The sequence below is a fragment of the Idiotropiscis lumnitzeri genome, chromosome 5 (assembly GCF_059441095.1).
Source record: "Idiotropiscis lumnitzeri isolate Australia: NSW breed Sydney's pygmy pipehorse chromosome 5, RoL_Ilum_1.0, whole genome shotgun sequence".
Classification (NCBI taxonomy): Eukaryota; Metazoa; Chordata; class Actinopteri; order Syngnathiformes; family Syngnathidae; genus Idiotropiscis; species Idiotropiscis lumnitzeri.
Genome location: NC_142395.1, coordinates 27,584,164 through 27,600,860, shown reverse-complemented (window position 1 = coordinate 27,600,860; position 16,697 = coordinate 27,584,164). Strand labels below are relative to the sequence as shown.

General features: G+C 39.8%; 1 protein-coding gene across 1 annotated transcript in view; it reads right to left on the bottom strand.

Annotated features, from left to right (window-relative positions):
- galnt18b (UDP-N-acetyl-alpha-D-galactosamine:polypeptide N-acetylgalactosaminyltransferase 18b) overlaps nucleotides 1-14,582 on the bottom strand; it is a 69,225-nt gene extending 54,643 nt beyond the window's left edge. The window contains exon 1 of the mRNA XM_088296528.1: nucleotides 14,068-14,582. Coding sequence (XP_088152654.1) covers nucleotides 14,068-14,311 — 244 coding nt within the window. The 5' untranslated portion in view covers nucleotides 14,312-14,582. The remainder of the gene's footprint in view (nucleotides 1-14,067) is intronic.
- Nucleotides 14,583-16,697: the final 2,115 nt, after the last annotated feature.

Here is a 16,697-nt window from a genome sequence, read left to right as displayed (position 1 = left end):
ATGGCCCACTCGGTCATTGTAGGGCTTTTCGGCGCAACAACAACGAGGCACTCTAAAGCAGTCTTAAAGGCCTAAAATCCCGGTCTACACGCTGGCGATCAAGTCAGACTTGAAAAGGCCAAAAAAAAAAACTTTAAACGTTTCTCTGCCTGATGTGCGCACACTCCCAGGGGGCAACAAGGCGCTCTTAAGCGACCAAACCTGCCGACTTTCCAAAGGGAAGACGCGTTTTTACGATGGAGGGTGTCGACTCTTGCAAACTGTAACGGTGAAAAACAATTTGATGCCGTCTCCTCCTACTGAAAGGTTCTCAGTCTCTGCACGTTTTCAGCAATTATCTTCAAACATTTTTTAATGTATGGTAGTAACAAATCTCTAAATTCACTTGACAGGGTCTTTAATTTACTGCGAGTGCATTCGATGACATCCGTACGTACACGCGCGCGAGTCGTAAGCCTCAGCCCAAGAAGGCTTTGAAATAGAGCAGAAAGATTGAGATGATCATCTTCATAGCATCCATATCAATGTTTGCTTGTGGATTTGCGAGGCCGCGACTCATCACTGCTTGGCTGCGCTTCCACTTTTATCGCGTTCGCTGATGAATTCATAATGAGCCAAGGGTGGAAGCTTGCACTTGGATAGAAAATCGCAATTATAAGTAGCTTTGATGAATATTGTTTCTAGCGCCAGAGTAAATCATTTCTGCCCTGTCTGGCCTCACCCTCTAATCCTCCCCCCCTCAAAGTCTCCAGGCCCCACCTCCATCAGAACCCCCCCCCCCCATCTAGAAGTGCTGACTCAATAAAAATGACAGCTCGAGTCCGCTGACTTAAACGCGAGGTTTGCGCTGAGTGGGAAAAGACGTGGTCTCACTTATTTTTCTGCTTTAAACGTACCGAGATAAAATGAAAGCGGTTACTCAGCAGGTTACCTCATTAGATCAATTACGTTTCAGGGATTAGCTTCACACGCTGACAGCTTTATACATACGCTGCTCATTATTGATACTTCAGGCCTGCCCACCTCGCGTCTAAGGGCTGAGCCGAGCAGGTGGCGACAGGCTTTCGTCACTTTTTAAAAAGACCGCCGCGGTGAATGTCATAATATCAAAATCGCATTTAATGTGAACATGGGCCGAGTATAATTTGGACCTCTGTGCTGCACTAAATCCAACACTAATTGACCTGCAGATTAGTGATAGACCGATTATCGGCAGGGCTGATTATCGGGGCCGATGTTTTGCATTTTGCAGATAATCGGCATCAGCCTTTTTGTTTTGTTTTTATTTTATTTTATTTTTTTTAACTTTTAAGGCTGATAAATTAAAAGCTGGTTTATTTTGGCTCGCTGCAGCCCACTTCTCTCTCTTTGCTGTGCTGGTGGCCCTGCCGGCAGAAGCAGATTGGCCCGCCCACAGCACCATCCGATTCTTTTCTTGCTCAATGTGTAGCAGCCAATCAGCGGTAAGATGCCTGTTTGCTTTTTCACGTCGAGTTACACGCACTACAACAGACTTTGCCCAAATTTGATGAATGTCAGTATATTACAACTCACAATTTATAGAACATATTTGCCGTTGTAAACTTTAAGACATGCAGCTGAGCCTGGGAGCTTCACGCACTCTTTATTAGACTTTTAAAATTAAGTCTTCTATTTTCTAAGATCTGAAAAAGCTTTAACATGTTGTAAATCACTAAAGTTGTTTAATAAACATGTGCTTAAAGGCATATAAACTAAGTCAAGTTTTGGAGTTTTTATTTTTTAAAGTTTTGACGCCATTTCCCCCTTTTTTTCAACCAATGAATATCGGCGTAAAATATCGGTTATCGGCCTCCATGCCCACTCATTATCGGTATCGGCCCTGAAAAAAAAAGCATATCTGTCATTCACTACTGCAGATGTCAAAAGTCTATTTTGTATTCAAAATGTAAAAGAGAAGCAATCGAATAGCAAACACAAATTTGTCATTTGTCAATTACCGTGCTCGCAGTCAAATGACGTCGCAGGACGCTTATTGACCCTCAACTCAGATTTGATCAAACAATATGTATATATTATAACAATTCTCATCGGAAACAATCTGTTCTAGGTTCAATTGTCCCCCGCATAACATTTTCAAAGACGACCTACTGAGTGCCAGCCAATTTTGAACAGTCTGACTGATCTCGCTCGGCTCAAAGAATATTGTGTTTTGTGATGATTTAAACACAGAATCCACCAAAAGAAAGATTAGAGTCTCTTCTTCCATCACACTAAAAAAGTTTGTTTTTTGCCTTATTCTATTTTTTAGGAGTCAGTAATAGAATATGAGTTGGTTTCACCCAAATCACCTATTTTGTACTAAAAAAAAGCTTTTTGTGAAAAGCTCTATTTTATGCACAACAGCAACTTTTATGCTAAGAATCTTTGTTTTAGGGATGCCAAAAATTCCAACAGCTACAATGAAAATATGTAGAATGTATTCACAAATATCACCCAAGTAACATTTTTTTTTCTATTTGACAAACTCCACAAATTGATTCCACGCTCATCAGTGGTAGTAGCGTTTAGTTGTGTGTGCGTGTGTGTGCGGGGGTGTGCGTGTGTGTGTGTACATCGTGCCATGCATGTGTGTATGTAATGTACATTACATCATCGCTTCTACTTCTAAATTGAAATCATTTCAGTAATCTCTATTCTGTTCCACTCTTTGTCGCAGCTTTACCGTGAAAAACACTTTAATCAATCCCAAGATTTTTGTAATGGTCACATTTCCCGAGATTTCCGAAACAGACCGATTGCTGCCGTCCGCTGGCAATTGTGTGTTTTTTACTTTCCCAGCTTAATGATAAAACCAGAATATAGAATATATGCCCGTGATTATTGTTATATTGTCTGTCTACATGTGTTGCTATACCTCTTGTGTTCAAATAGTCTTTGTCTATAATCTATGATGTATGGCTTAGCATTAAGTTCGCAGACTTCCCTAAGGCACAGGTATGTGGTTGTTTTAAATATGCGACTTTGTTTTATGTTTGCTTTGTCAGAAAATTCCATCAGGGAGTGGGATGAAAAATAAGAGGGCAGCACTTTTTCCCCTGCTATCAGGTCTAAAATGTTTCTGATAATTTGGGGCAAATTACAAATTGTAGAACCATTGGCTATGCAAGAAAGGTTCTATATGCACACGTTGGATAAATCAAGTTCAGAAGAGCATTTTATGTTTAGAATATTCTCCTGTTTTCCCCGTTTAGCTAAATGTTCATATTTACTAACGATAAATAAATGAAAAAAATGCAAATATTCATCATTTTTTGGCATCATTCAGCCAACAAATCCCCCAGGTTTAATGCGCTTCCGACAAGTCTATTTGCAGCTTCGGCATAAAATTAACCTTTGCTTGGATAGTATTTCATGGTCTGGTAGTGTGTGTGACAAATTGCATCAGACATTCAGGTTTCAACTCCGAGAGACGTCTTGAGTGCGGTGCGCTGCGAGGAAATGACAGCGTACACTTGTTCATGCAGAAGATGAAAAGATTGAACATAATTGCACGGGGGTGTTGGAGATGTAGCCCACTTATACACTTTGCGACATTAATCATGAAAACACGGGCAGAGGAGGAATGTGAACTAAAATCACTGCTGACAAATATTGAAAACATTTTGAAGGAAAGCAGACACTTTTTGAAATTGTGTTAGACGTGGCTATTCACATCTGACAAACATTGCCCCAAATTAATTTAATTATTACTTCACATGCCCTGCAAATTCTTTTTTAATTTAATTTAAACACCAATTAATGTAATTTTAAACGATAAAATGTTGAAAAATATTTCATCTCATTACCGTATTTTCCCGCGTATAAACCGCTATTATTTTTCTTGGATTTTGAACCACGCGGCTAATACAACTGTGCAGCTTTTCTGTGTTTTTTTCTTTCACCACTAGGGGCGCTCAATAGTTCAGAAAATACACTAAATAAATCTTTTTTTTTTTCTTCTCTTGGGTCGGTTCTGTTTTAAGTTGTTGGTGTGTTCAAAGGCACTGTTTTAACAATTTCTTTATGAACCTTGATGTGCATTCACAGTACAAAATCGTTCTGTACATGCCGTAAACAACTCATTTTTTTCTGCATAGAAAACTGCGGCTTATAGTCTGGTGCGGCTTTGATATGTTTTTTTTAGCTGAGTTTCTGCGGCTTATATGCCAGTGCAATTTATAGTCTGGAAAATACGGAAATGCCAAAATGCTCAAATGCAATTTTTGCTTTCTTTCTCGGGAAATTGATCAATTTTTGGTCTGACCAGACAACTAAAAAAATTTACATGTGAGATTTAAATGTGAAAAAAAAAATATTAAGTGTTTTATAATACCGGGGGTGATTGCTTATTATACGCCTGAAATTACGGTCATCGTGCCCTCAGTATTGATAGCGCTGATTGATAAATTTACATTTTGAAATGACGCTCTGTTTACAAGTGGCTTTAGGTATTTTCCATTTTCCTTGGCTCATACAGTGAACACAATCAAAGTAAAAATATTCCAAAGTGCATATTTCTGTCGAACAAATGAATTCATATTGTTGTTGCATGTCGAAAAAGAGCAAAGCAAATTGAGAATATGTGCACTGGGGAACTTTATTTTGTCGAATTTGCCAAGGGACATTTGCTGAATTGCTACTTTATGCCTGATTTGCACTCCGTCATGATTTTCTCGGCTGGATTCAATGTAATTAATTGTTTTCATTAGCAAACATCCTCCAGTGCCTCCATATTCCTGCAGTTTCAATTGAACCAAATTTCTACCCCACTTTGCACTCATCACCCCAGACACTCTCCGTCAAAGCGTCGACGTTACTGCCTCCAGGCTGCCGTACCGGCGGATGATTCAGACTTTTAATAAATGGAGAGCACCATCTTTGTAGCAACGAAAGTCAAATGAATTTCAAACTGGAGGAAAATCTCGAGGTAATGACAAACACCTAATCAATCTCCGCAATATGATTTCACTCACATAAAGGCAAGAACATAAACACGAAGCTATTAACAAGTCAGAACATTCACACAGGCTTTTTATATACGATGAAGCATATTTATTGGGTTGCCTCTGTGGATTCGTTCTAATAAATACGGAAGAGTGCCTCCTGGTTAGTATCCACAAGCACAGCAACCATTTTTTGGATTTTATTACATAGCGTAGGTAAAGACTATATATATATATATGTATATATATATATATAAAATTATCATTATTTATTTATATATATTTAAAATTCTTATTATTTTTTAATTTAATTTAATTTTTTGGAGTTAATGAAAAATTTGAAATGCAGAAGACTAAAATAAACCATTCCCGCGAAAGAAAAAAAATGACAAAAAAAAAGAAAAAAACAGCACACTGCTTTCCTCTCTAGAAACTCTTGTGAGACTTTAGGCAACATATTGCGCGTACTTCAAACTCAGGACGTTGCATTCTAACAGAAATCAGAAATCAGAAATGAGTTCAGCACTGTCCCTTTAAGTCACAGGTGTCAAACTCAAGGCCCGGGGGCCAGATCTGGCCCGCGACCTCATTTTATGTGGCCCACGTAGGGCAAATCATGTGCGTCAACTTGCAAATTCTGCACAACATTGAGATACGAGATATTTGTGACCAATCCTCCCCTTTTAAAATAAATTGAAAAAGTGTTGAGCAAACAATGACTTACTGGCTTCTGATTTCAATTTGTTGCGTGTACTTGACAACGAAAGGTGATCATACATTTATATGGGTTCACGGTCGTAACGGCCCTCTCAGGGCAACCAGAACTACGATGTGGCCCGTCCACAAAAATGAGTTTGACAGCTTGCTTTAAATCTTTCTCCACTAAAGCAATATTCAACAGAATACTGACTTTAGACAAGTGGGGCCCATGCGGGCGTACCGTCGCTTAAACTTCCCCTCAACGATGTCGTGTCGTTATTTTTTTTTTTAAACAGCATATTAGTTGATGCTCAATCACCGGCGTCCCTTCTGGCAGCGGGTCAAGCGGTGCACTTTATTTAAATCCTCCATCTCTACTTTTGAAGCTGCGACGAACTAAAATGACCCCAAGGTGTTGATTTACGAGTAAAAAAAAAAAAGCGAGCGGTAATTCTGGAAGAAACATGATTGTGTCTCTTTCCAAAGGAACAAATGAGTCTTTTGGCTACGCTCGATCGGACCGAGCGCTTCAAAGGGAATGAGGCACGTGCAAAGCTCTTACTTGAGCAAGTTGAATTCCAATTCGTGCACAACAACGGAACAATACACACGCGCACACACGGAGACACACTCACTTGTCTGATTTTGCTAATTTATTCCGGTGATTTAGCCATCACGGTTCTCCAAAATAGCAGCAGATAAAACGCTCCAATACAAACGTCCTCGGAGCGCGAGTGGAAATGCTGATTAACGGAGCTTCTGTACTGATGTGATGGGCCGCTTTGCTGGAAGCCATCTTTGGAACCGTCACAATCATTTGGGGATAAATCATCGTTGCGGTACCGCAAGCCTCCTGGCCGTTCAATCAGGCAACACAATGGAAGACAAATCCTTCGTGGTCAAAGCAACTGCGACTTAATGAAGGTTGGGTTTTGCTGGAAAAAAATCTGTCACGCCAACATGTGTCTCATCCGTTATTTGTACATCATGATCGCTATCGGTGCTTTAGAAATAGGAAGACAAGAATGCGAGGATCTTTGGACGTCACGAATCTCGAAGGGAATGTCAGCCAAGGGAAATCTCTTAACTTCACGATAACGACACCATCAGGAGCAAGTGGCGGTTGGATATCGGTCTCAATGAGGCGGCGTTTTCCAGGAGCGACAAAATACGACTTGGGCTGACCATGAATCTTAACTCTTTATCTTGGCCAGACAGGTTGTTTTGGGTAGACGCCTTCTGTTCATTCCGCTCATGAACGAGAACAAAGGTGGTGAGCAAGCAGAGACTTTCGTGATCGGCGTGAACTTTGACCTGAGAAATGTTCCGCCCACCTCAGTCTCTTCCTCCTTTTTTCCTTCCTGTTGGCGTAATGGCCAAGTATATAATTTTATTGATACAATAACCTCATCATCAAAAAGAGTCAGCAAATGTAATTGATATTTAAATCAAACAGTCATGGACTGCAGAGAACAAAAGTTGTATTCGGTCGACCGACAGCGTATTGAAAATGAGAAATGCTGTTCCCGTTTGATTTTCCCAAAGCAATTAGATCGTCAACGGGGGGACGTCACTTGCCTCAAGTCCACCGCATCACCTGATCAGTTGTGATGCAAGCGCACAGACAGTGGAAAATTTGATTCCAGACACGCTCCACTGGAGCATCTCTGTGAAGACAGCGTTTCCAAATCATCTCGGGCATTGCATTTGGGTTACAGATTGCAGGAATTCTAAAAATTCTAAAAAAACGCCTGAATGCAAATACGTACGAGGGCATAAAAGTGAGTCAAGGATTTGTTTTCTAAATACTTGATCATGTACGGATTTGAAAATCTATGCAAAGACTTAGAAATGTGGAGTACTCAGTTGAGGGTAGTTTTTATCCTGATTTTTGGGAGACACGTTTGGGATTTGGCTTGGCCCCTCCCCCAACACATTTTGGGGGGGAAAAACAAACAAATAAAAAAAAAAACAATATACAATTTTGCTAATTAAAACAGAACATAACCAAGAGAAAAAAAATCACGATTTATTTAGTGTATTTTCTGAACTATAGAGCGCCCCCTACTGGTGAAAAAAAAATCCACAGAAAAGCCGCAACTTTGTATTAGCTGCCAGGTTCAAAATCTAGGAAAAAGGTAGCGGCTCATAGTCCGGAAAATACGGTAAATAAAAACAGATTACAATGATTTGGAAATTATGTTCAACCTGTACTTTATTTTATTTCTTCAACTTTTAATTTTATGGCTCTAGCCGGCTCCAAATTAGCTGTTATTTACCAATGTGTTTCATTGTTTTTTCGATTGACAACATTCAAACGTTTGGGAACTGCCGACACTAATTCATGAAGCTTTGTATTTGAATTCTTTGCCATTCCTGCTCGATGTACAGCTTCAACCGTTCAATAGTCTAAAGTCTCCGTTGTCGTGTTTTACGCTTTTCAATGAGAGGCAGTCCAGTCTGGTAGCCGCACTTCTTTACTAAGAAGCCACGCTATGGTAACATGTGCAGAATGTGCTTTGGACTTAATTGTCTTGCTGAAATAAGCATGAGCGTTCATGAAAAAGACGCAGCTTGGATGGCAGCAATGTTGCTTCAAAGTACCTTTCAGCATTTTCCTCTTTGGCCGGGAGGACACGACTTCCACGATTTCCCAAAACTATTTCAAATGTGAACTCGAAAATCGCATCCATATTCCAGTTCAGAAAAGTTGACAATTTTTACTTGAGCAGACCTTGAATTTGGGTTGATTTCTGATTTTGGACTGAATTTTCACTATTTTTGAAGACTAATTTTATGTATGTTATGATTTTTTTTTTCATCATTAAAATATGGGCCACGTTGGTAAAAACAAACCAATCGTATGAATGATTAACCGTGAATACATACAAAAATCAGACAGAGTCCGAAAAGCAAACAAATAACCGTCAGCATCCATAACAAGTTTGTACTACACACGCAATGGAGAGAAAACTCCCACCAATTAAAACGACAAACAAAAACATTCATACGAATGATCAATTTAAATGAAACTCCTAAGAACAGAACACAAAGATTTCCCGAATCCGTGCTGCCAGGCCATGCCCTCCACTAAATGATTGCAAATTAAAATCTACTCCCTATTTTCCCAATAAACAGTGAGTGACACAAAGGACGCAATGTTCTCCGGATTGCCCGCAAAGCGCAGACACAGAGCTGCGAAATTTTTCCAGAACTCTTGGCAATGAGCAGCGAGCTCATGGTGGGCGTGTGTGAACCTGCACTGTCTAACTAGCCAATAAATTCCCCTCAGCCTGACTCCAATGTGATAAAAGATGGAGTTCAAATAGCTTAGGTGCTGTTGCCATGTTGCTTTGTCGTGGCAACGGGACACTTTGCAATGTCACGTCGTGCTTCTCCTCCCACACTGTGCATCTGACGCCACAAACCTTTTTTTCTTCAAAAGCCGCAGCGAAACAACGACAATTAATGTTCTTTACATGCTCTTCAATATCGGCACACTAAAATTAACTCATTAACGACCATTGACGGCTAAAGACATCAAAGATCCTTTTTTTTTTTTTTTTTTTTTGTTTAACTCTGCTGGTAGTGAATGAGTTGAGATGCGTTTATCGTCCTTTTGTGTAGAAGTCACAGGTTGGGTCAGACTAAAATGAGAACATTTCCAGTCCCGAAACAAGCAAAAAATGCATTTTAAGGTCGACTTTGCGAAAGAGCACTAATGGTGGTCGCTGTTGATGCCGCTGGCAACTATTACTAATAGCTTCAATACATGCTCTGGGGGCAATTAAACGGAAGATCCAGACTGTGGCCTGTCCTCAAAGTGACATGTAATAATGCAAAGACGGCGTTGAAAAAAGCGTGAGGAAGCTTGACTCATCCCACCCATAGTTATGTCAACAAACACTGAAGGCGGAAAAAACTGCAGCTAATATATAGTTGGTATGAATGTGATCCCTGTTGCGCCCCGGCACTTTGACTGGCATTTATGAAATACAACAGAACCAAAGCAGGCATCCACAACAGCCAAGAAGAAGAAGCGAGTGACTGTGCACGTGCTGCTGAGATAGAGAGAGAGTGAAAGTCTTTGAAATGCAAAAAGGCATGGACCAAACTAATTGTCCTACTTCTAAAGGTAGCACAAAAAGAAGATGATGCGACAACAAGATGACTAACACCTCTTGGTGTTAGTTATCACATGCAAAAAAAAACAATAAAGCAGCTGAATTAAATTTAAATGGAAGCGGGTGAAATTTCACACCTGAATGGAAAGATGACAGAAAGAGACAATTGAGTGGAGTGAACTCGGAAGAAAACACTTGTTGCACATTTGGATTTTTGACAGCATTTTTAAAAGTGTTAGCAACTGCCATATTTAATAGAGTTGTTAATTTGCACTTTACATACTGCTGATAGTATTTATGATGGAAAATTTGGGAGAGCACCGCACGCGCAAAATGACGTTTGAGGTGATGGAATAGGAAGTGTCAGTGGAAGAGGCAAACAAACATATTACCAAGTTGTTCAAAGAAGCAAGCAAACACATAAAAGCGATATTTTCGTCCCAAGTGTGTGGGAATCTTCTCGCATAAAAACACAATGTGGCAATTTCCACCGTGTGCTAAAATGAGCCGGACGCAAGAAAATGTGAAGTTTTGTCACCGGCATATGGCATGACTCCTTCTTGTGACTCGCTCCCAGGCAGCCTTTATATCATTCACAGCCTCACAAATTTTTGTTTCTGGCATTGCAAAAATATTTACACCAACGGAAAAGAACTGAACCATCGCCTCTTTTTTTGTTTTTGCCACAACAATTGTAGTCATCGTTACACACATCGGTGTCTGTCACACTGGAATTTTAGACGCAGCCTCAAAATACGCAAAACCAGCCACCACAATTCCTCTCAAGTTTGATGAAACACATTGCACTTGCTAAACGTATATATTTGCTTCACAGTATTTTATAAAACAAATTGCGCAACAATTTGGCCCATTCAGCAAACATAATCCTGACATCTCCCAGTGAGTTGGTTGATTTATTTATTTATTTTTTTTTGCACAAGCAAACTTTTAGTAAATCAGGCCTTTCATGTAAATCTCATCTGATTCAACCGACACACGATACAAGTGACGAGCATGTCATCGCTATTCTTTTGTCATGGGAATTAAGCTGTGATTGATGACGTACACAACGACGACGACGACTGCGGATGGCAGCCAGTGGACTAACGTGAAAGTCACCCTCGTTTCATTCAACGTCCGTGCAGGCCTACTCAACAGGCAAGTGTAGATAACATTTCAGATTTGATCTTTATTGTTCACTTCTACGTTGTTTATCATATGTGGACACGAAGAGGACATTGAATAAATGTCGATGTCTCTCTTTGTGTCCAGATTTGTGCAAATTTGGCAACATGAAAATACACGCACACGTCCGGCGTGGATTCTGACGGCAAGCCATCGAGTCTAACTTATGTTCGCTTTGCGTTGTTGAAACGCTTGGCTCGGTCTGCTCGGTCCGATAAATTATGATTTGACAAGCTGATTTCTTTACTCTTTGTTACGCTTACTCCAATTCAATTTGATTCTAATTCTGATCTGATGCATCGCTACTTTGGCTTATATTTTATAGTAAAACAATACTACTTTTCTCAAAAAACTGCAGAACTCAAAGAACAAGGATTTATATTTCACATTTTCCATTTATTTTTCATATTATATTTAAGTGGCAAGGCACCTTGGTTTACAAAAGTGGGGCAACACAAATTTGACAAAGTGCCAAAATGTTTGTAATTTCACATAAGCAAAAAAACTTTTGCAAAAGCACATTTAATGCTAATTTATTCAATTGATTTAGCGTAACATATATTTTAATACTAATATATGCAATATGCCACTTCTGATCGACATTACCGTGTAACTTAATGAAGGCTGCTTTTATTGAACCGTTTTAACGAGGGTGGCGCCAAGTGATGAGAAAATAAAGCTTCAAATTTGCTTCATGAACCAGCTGTTGTATTTTTGAGTCCTCTAGATGGCGCTGTTGCTTTAAAAAGGGAAATTCAGTGTGCTTTCAGCCCAATGTTGAACCGAGAGTGCCATCTACAGGAGTCCAAAAATACTACAACTGCTTCATGACGCACATTTGAAGCTTCATTTACCCATCACTAGTGGCGCCACTTGTAATAGTTTTGCTTGTTCCGCCATCTTGTCACGTTTTCGCTCAGCCTCAGCACAGACGTCCGCATTTCCTCTATAAGAGTTATTCTGAGCTCTGGGCTGGAAACGATCCCAAAAAAAGAATTGCATTGCTCAGTTTATCCTCCGTGTTTCTGCCATTCACGTGAAAATAATTAGCAAAATTGAAAGAATTCAGCGAAAGCCGTACTTAACACCTCGCTGGAGCCTTTTAGGTGGCAAACGTGGCTCGGTGAAGAATGTTTAGCCGAGCTTAGCTTAAAACATAAGCGCCCCCGAACACCATGAATAGATTCCTGTCGGCGTCGCACTTCGCCACCAGCCCCGTTTCAATTTGAGACCTGCCCGAAGACCCCCCACCATCATGACAAGAATAGAATTGAAAGAGCCACAACAGAAAGAAATTTTCTGTCTAATCAAGCATACAGTAACCGTAGAGCAAAAGTGAAAGAAATTCCAAGCATCTTGATCACTAAGGAACATGTCAGAGGTGGTCAGCTATTTTTAAACGGTCGGTTTCATAAAAGTCATGAAGAAGGTGGAGGTTAATGGACTTGTGACACATTAACGTACACGGTACTCGATAAAGTGTTGTGAAAATGTTTCCGTGCCATGCCGTGATATAAGCGATGATGAATGTCACGCTGCAGTTTTTTTTTCCTGTCTAAAAACAAACTGCTGCTTTGAGTTTAGGTATTATGTAAATTACTCGAAAAGTGCCACTGTTGAAAATCAGAGGAACCATTTTAATATGCACCATATAATCAGTGAAAAATCAACAAAGAAAGGAGTCATTTACAAAATCAACTTCTGGCTTCCAAGTGGTGTACTTTATGTTATTGTAATTGATTTTGAGGCTGTTACTCAGACCCGATGAGCACTTAGCATTTCAGCCTACAATACACGGCGCCGTTCCACTCGCACCTCCCTCGACATCCCCATCGACAATAATGAGATTCATTTCAAATTACAGTGGTGCCTTGAGATTCAAGTTTAATTTGCCCCAAGAAACAAAACATTTCTGTAATGTGTTTTTTTAATTAGATAAACTCCTATGTAATGTACTATTACATACATTTTATAAAGTATAATATTACTCATATTATATGTTATAAAAACACGCAGCAAAGACATAATTCAATAACAATAATTTGAACCGTTTATGTCACAATCTCTCCTTCAATACACATTGTGCAGCTCATTCTGGTGCGCGTGCCGCACTGCCACCAGGGGGCAGTATAAAGAAAACATTGGCCTCTCGGGATGACAGTAATATTAATTGTATATGTATATATATATATAAATATATATATATATATATCCTGTATGTTTTAGATGTTTCCCTCCTCCAACACAAGTGATTCAAATGATCAGAATCGTTATCAGGCTCATGCTGGGCATGTAGTGTTGGCTATGCGGTTGTTTTAAATACACTTTATGTGTATTGTTCATATTACAGTTGACTGTGAAATTATTTGAAGCAGTTCCCAGTGTGATGCCGACAGTGTAATCAACAGTGCCAATTAAAACTGAGCGTAGTTATTTATTTGAAGGTTGAATTTGGAATATTGGATCACAGTCTCCGCAAGACAAGTGGATAGTGTAAGGCAGGGGTGTCAAACCTATTTTTCTCGAGGGCCTCATCGTAATTCTGGTTTCCCTCAGTGGGCCATTATGACAGTGAACCCATTTAACCACCATCTTCATATTATGACATATACAACACAAACTAATGGATGGATATCTAGTTTTTAAAAGCAGAATCCAAAAAAATGCTATTTATTCAACTACTGTTCAATCTACTTCAAAGTGCAATTGGTAAAAAAAAAATCTTGCAATAATTTAACATTATTAAAAATTGAAGACAATTTGCAATTTTGGTATTTTAGCAAGAAACACAAAGTCACACATGATTTGCCTTTGTGGGCCACATAAAATGATGCAGCGGGCCGGATCTGGCCCCCGGACCTTGAGTTTGACACCGGTGGTGTAAGGTAATAATTATACAAGACTATAGTTGCTTTATATGCTGTGGGACGTGTTCCGTACCCTTCATTTGGAAACTGTCGAAACACAGATGAGGCGGTTAAAAAAAACAACAATTAAGGCTGAAAAAAACCTTCAGAACTTTCCACTGCAGGTGAAGTCACGCATGACACCAAGAAACATGCAGACTATTAATAATTGAATAGAATTAGATTTACCTTGTATGTGTTGGTTAACCACATTCTCTAGGCGATCAAGTCGCTCCATGAGCCGGAGAGTATCTCCTGATCTTTTGTTCCCCTCCTCGAACTTTCTCTCGGGGAAAGGCATGGGCACTTTGATGTAAATATTGGCGATGTAATTAGTCACCCAGCCGACGTAGAGCAGACACACAATGTTGGTCATGCCGCTCAGGATCACGCATGTGGACACCAAAGTTTTGGTTCTCCTCGTGCAAGCCATGCCCACATCCCTCCATGCAGGTTCAAATTATTTGGGAAAAATCAATAAAATAAAATACACGACAATCTCCGCGCAACGACGACAAAGACAAAAAGAAAACGTGGTCAAGTGAAGTTAATCCCAGCGGTAATCCGAAATCTTCAATTTGGGGGTGTACCATCTACAGGTGAACGCTACCTCTGTCGAGCCATCGCCAAGCTCCGGCAGGTCCGAGAACATTTGACGAAGAGGGAGCGAAAAGAAGCGGAGAGGCGGCCAACATCTCGCCGCAGCCAATGGGAGGCGTGAAGATGACGAACGGGCTCCCTCCCGGCAGCTCGCCTCCTCCTCCCGCCGCACACTCGCTCACTTGGTCGCACTTGGAACTCCAGCATCAAGTACTGGAGCATACCGAGTATGTCTCCGGAAAGAAATCGTCACTCAGCATTCCTCTTCTAATGCAAGTCAATGTATTTTTTTTCTTCCCAGTATGAGCACTCTGTAATTTGATAATAATAAAAAAAATCGAATGAAACTATTTAGAATATAGAATATTGCCAATATTCTCTATACGGCAGGTGTCAAACTCAAGGTCCGGGGGCGAGATCTGGCCCTCGATCTCAATTTATGTGGCCGGCAAAGGGCAAATCGTGTGCATCCACTTCTTGTTTCTAGCTCATTTTCTTCACTTTTGAAAACATTGACATATGAGATATTGTCTTTTAAAATAAATTGAAGAATTGTTGAACAAACAATTACTAACTGGCTTTCCATCAATTTGTCGTGTGTATGTGATAACGTAAGGTTTATATGGGTTCACAGTTATAAAGGCACTCTGAGGGAAACCATAACTACGATGTGGCCCATCCACGAACATGAGTTTGACACCCTTGGTCTATACAATTTATAGAATTGACAGAAGAAAATATATAGAGCTTTAATTTTTGTACAGTACATTTCAGTCTGGACACTTTTTTTTGTTTACTTATCCTGAAAGTAGTTAAGGATTTGAATTTCATGTACATTTAGTAGAATCATGTTTTACACAAGTATTTGTACTTAAGTACAGAATGTGCATACATTTGATGATCAATGCATGGTGTCACTGTTCCACCCCAGACCTGTAGGTGGCAGCAGTTGGTGTCATTTGTACTCTGGATTTGTCGGTGACAGAAAGCAGACTGAACCGTCGAAAAATGAAAATATATTGCTGTGTACCTATTTTTTCATGCTTTATTATTTGGATTAGGTGTCAATACTCTACTTGTGACATAAAAATATTCAATTTGTCATTTTCTAGTTCGCTAAATTGTGAGTGAATGCCAATGTGAGTGGTTGTCTATATATGTCGTGCGACTGGCAACCACGCAAGGGTTGGCCCTGCATCTCAGTCAGCTGGGATCGGTTCCAGCTCACCCGCAATTCTAATAAGTAAATGGATCATTTGAGAGATCAAAACATTAACCTCTCACCTGTCATATTGTTTATTTCCACAATTCATCTTAATTATTTTTTTAATACAAACTCCCGGTAAAATGTTATGCATTGTTTGACAACTTTAAGCAAAACATAACAAAATAATGACAGTGAAAATAATACAAGTAATGCTTGAGATATACTCTAATAATGGTCCAAGATCGATTATTTTTCTCCTTGCGAAAAATTCCAGTAAGTGCTCTCAGCGCTAGATCGGCCAGTGGTTTTCTTGCTGCAGACCATAATGAGGACACAGACAGAGACGTTAGTGATGTGTGCGTGGTTCATGTTACAGCTCCAGTCAGTCTGGAAGCAGAGGATGCTGAACTTCAAAGAGCAGCACAAAGTGGGGAAAAAAACCTGTTTGACGGTTTTTCGAACTGGCAACATTTTACCTGAGTAAAAAGTTGGGCCGATCATTAAGAATTAGTGTTGGAGATAAGCATTGATTAATGAATTGTTTTTCAATTCAGCCAAAATTGTGTGCACTAATTGGGTGAAATTAGCAGAGGTGCTAGCTGTTGAGTAACTTTGACGTCGAGCTAAAAAATGTTGGGAATGTCATTGTGGGACTGCGGAGTATGAATGGAGTGGAAAAGCGTGAGGAACTGAAATGAGTTGAACTCAAATCCATGCATCATAATTGCTGATAATTTGTATATCCATACAAAGAATATCAGCCTTCCGAAATTGAGTTTCTTCTCTATATTTCAGGTACGAGAAGTAAAGCCCACCTTTGTGCGTGTTCAGCCGCATCCATTTTCAGCTCTAAATACACGCGCATGCTGAACATTCAGTTTGGCAAACAGGATAAGAAAGGCATTTCTTCTATTTGCGACTTGCACGTGATGAAAGTCCGTTATTTGATTTTCTCGCTGGTCTAATGACTTCCCGTAACCCAAGAGGTTGTGCTGAAAGTCAGTAAATTGTT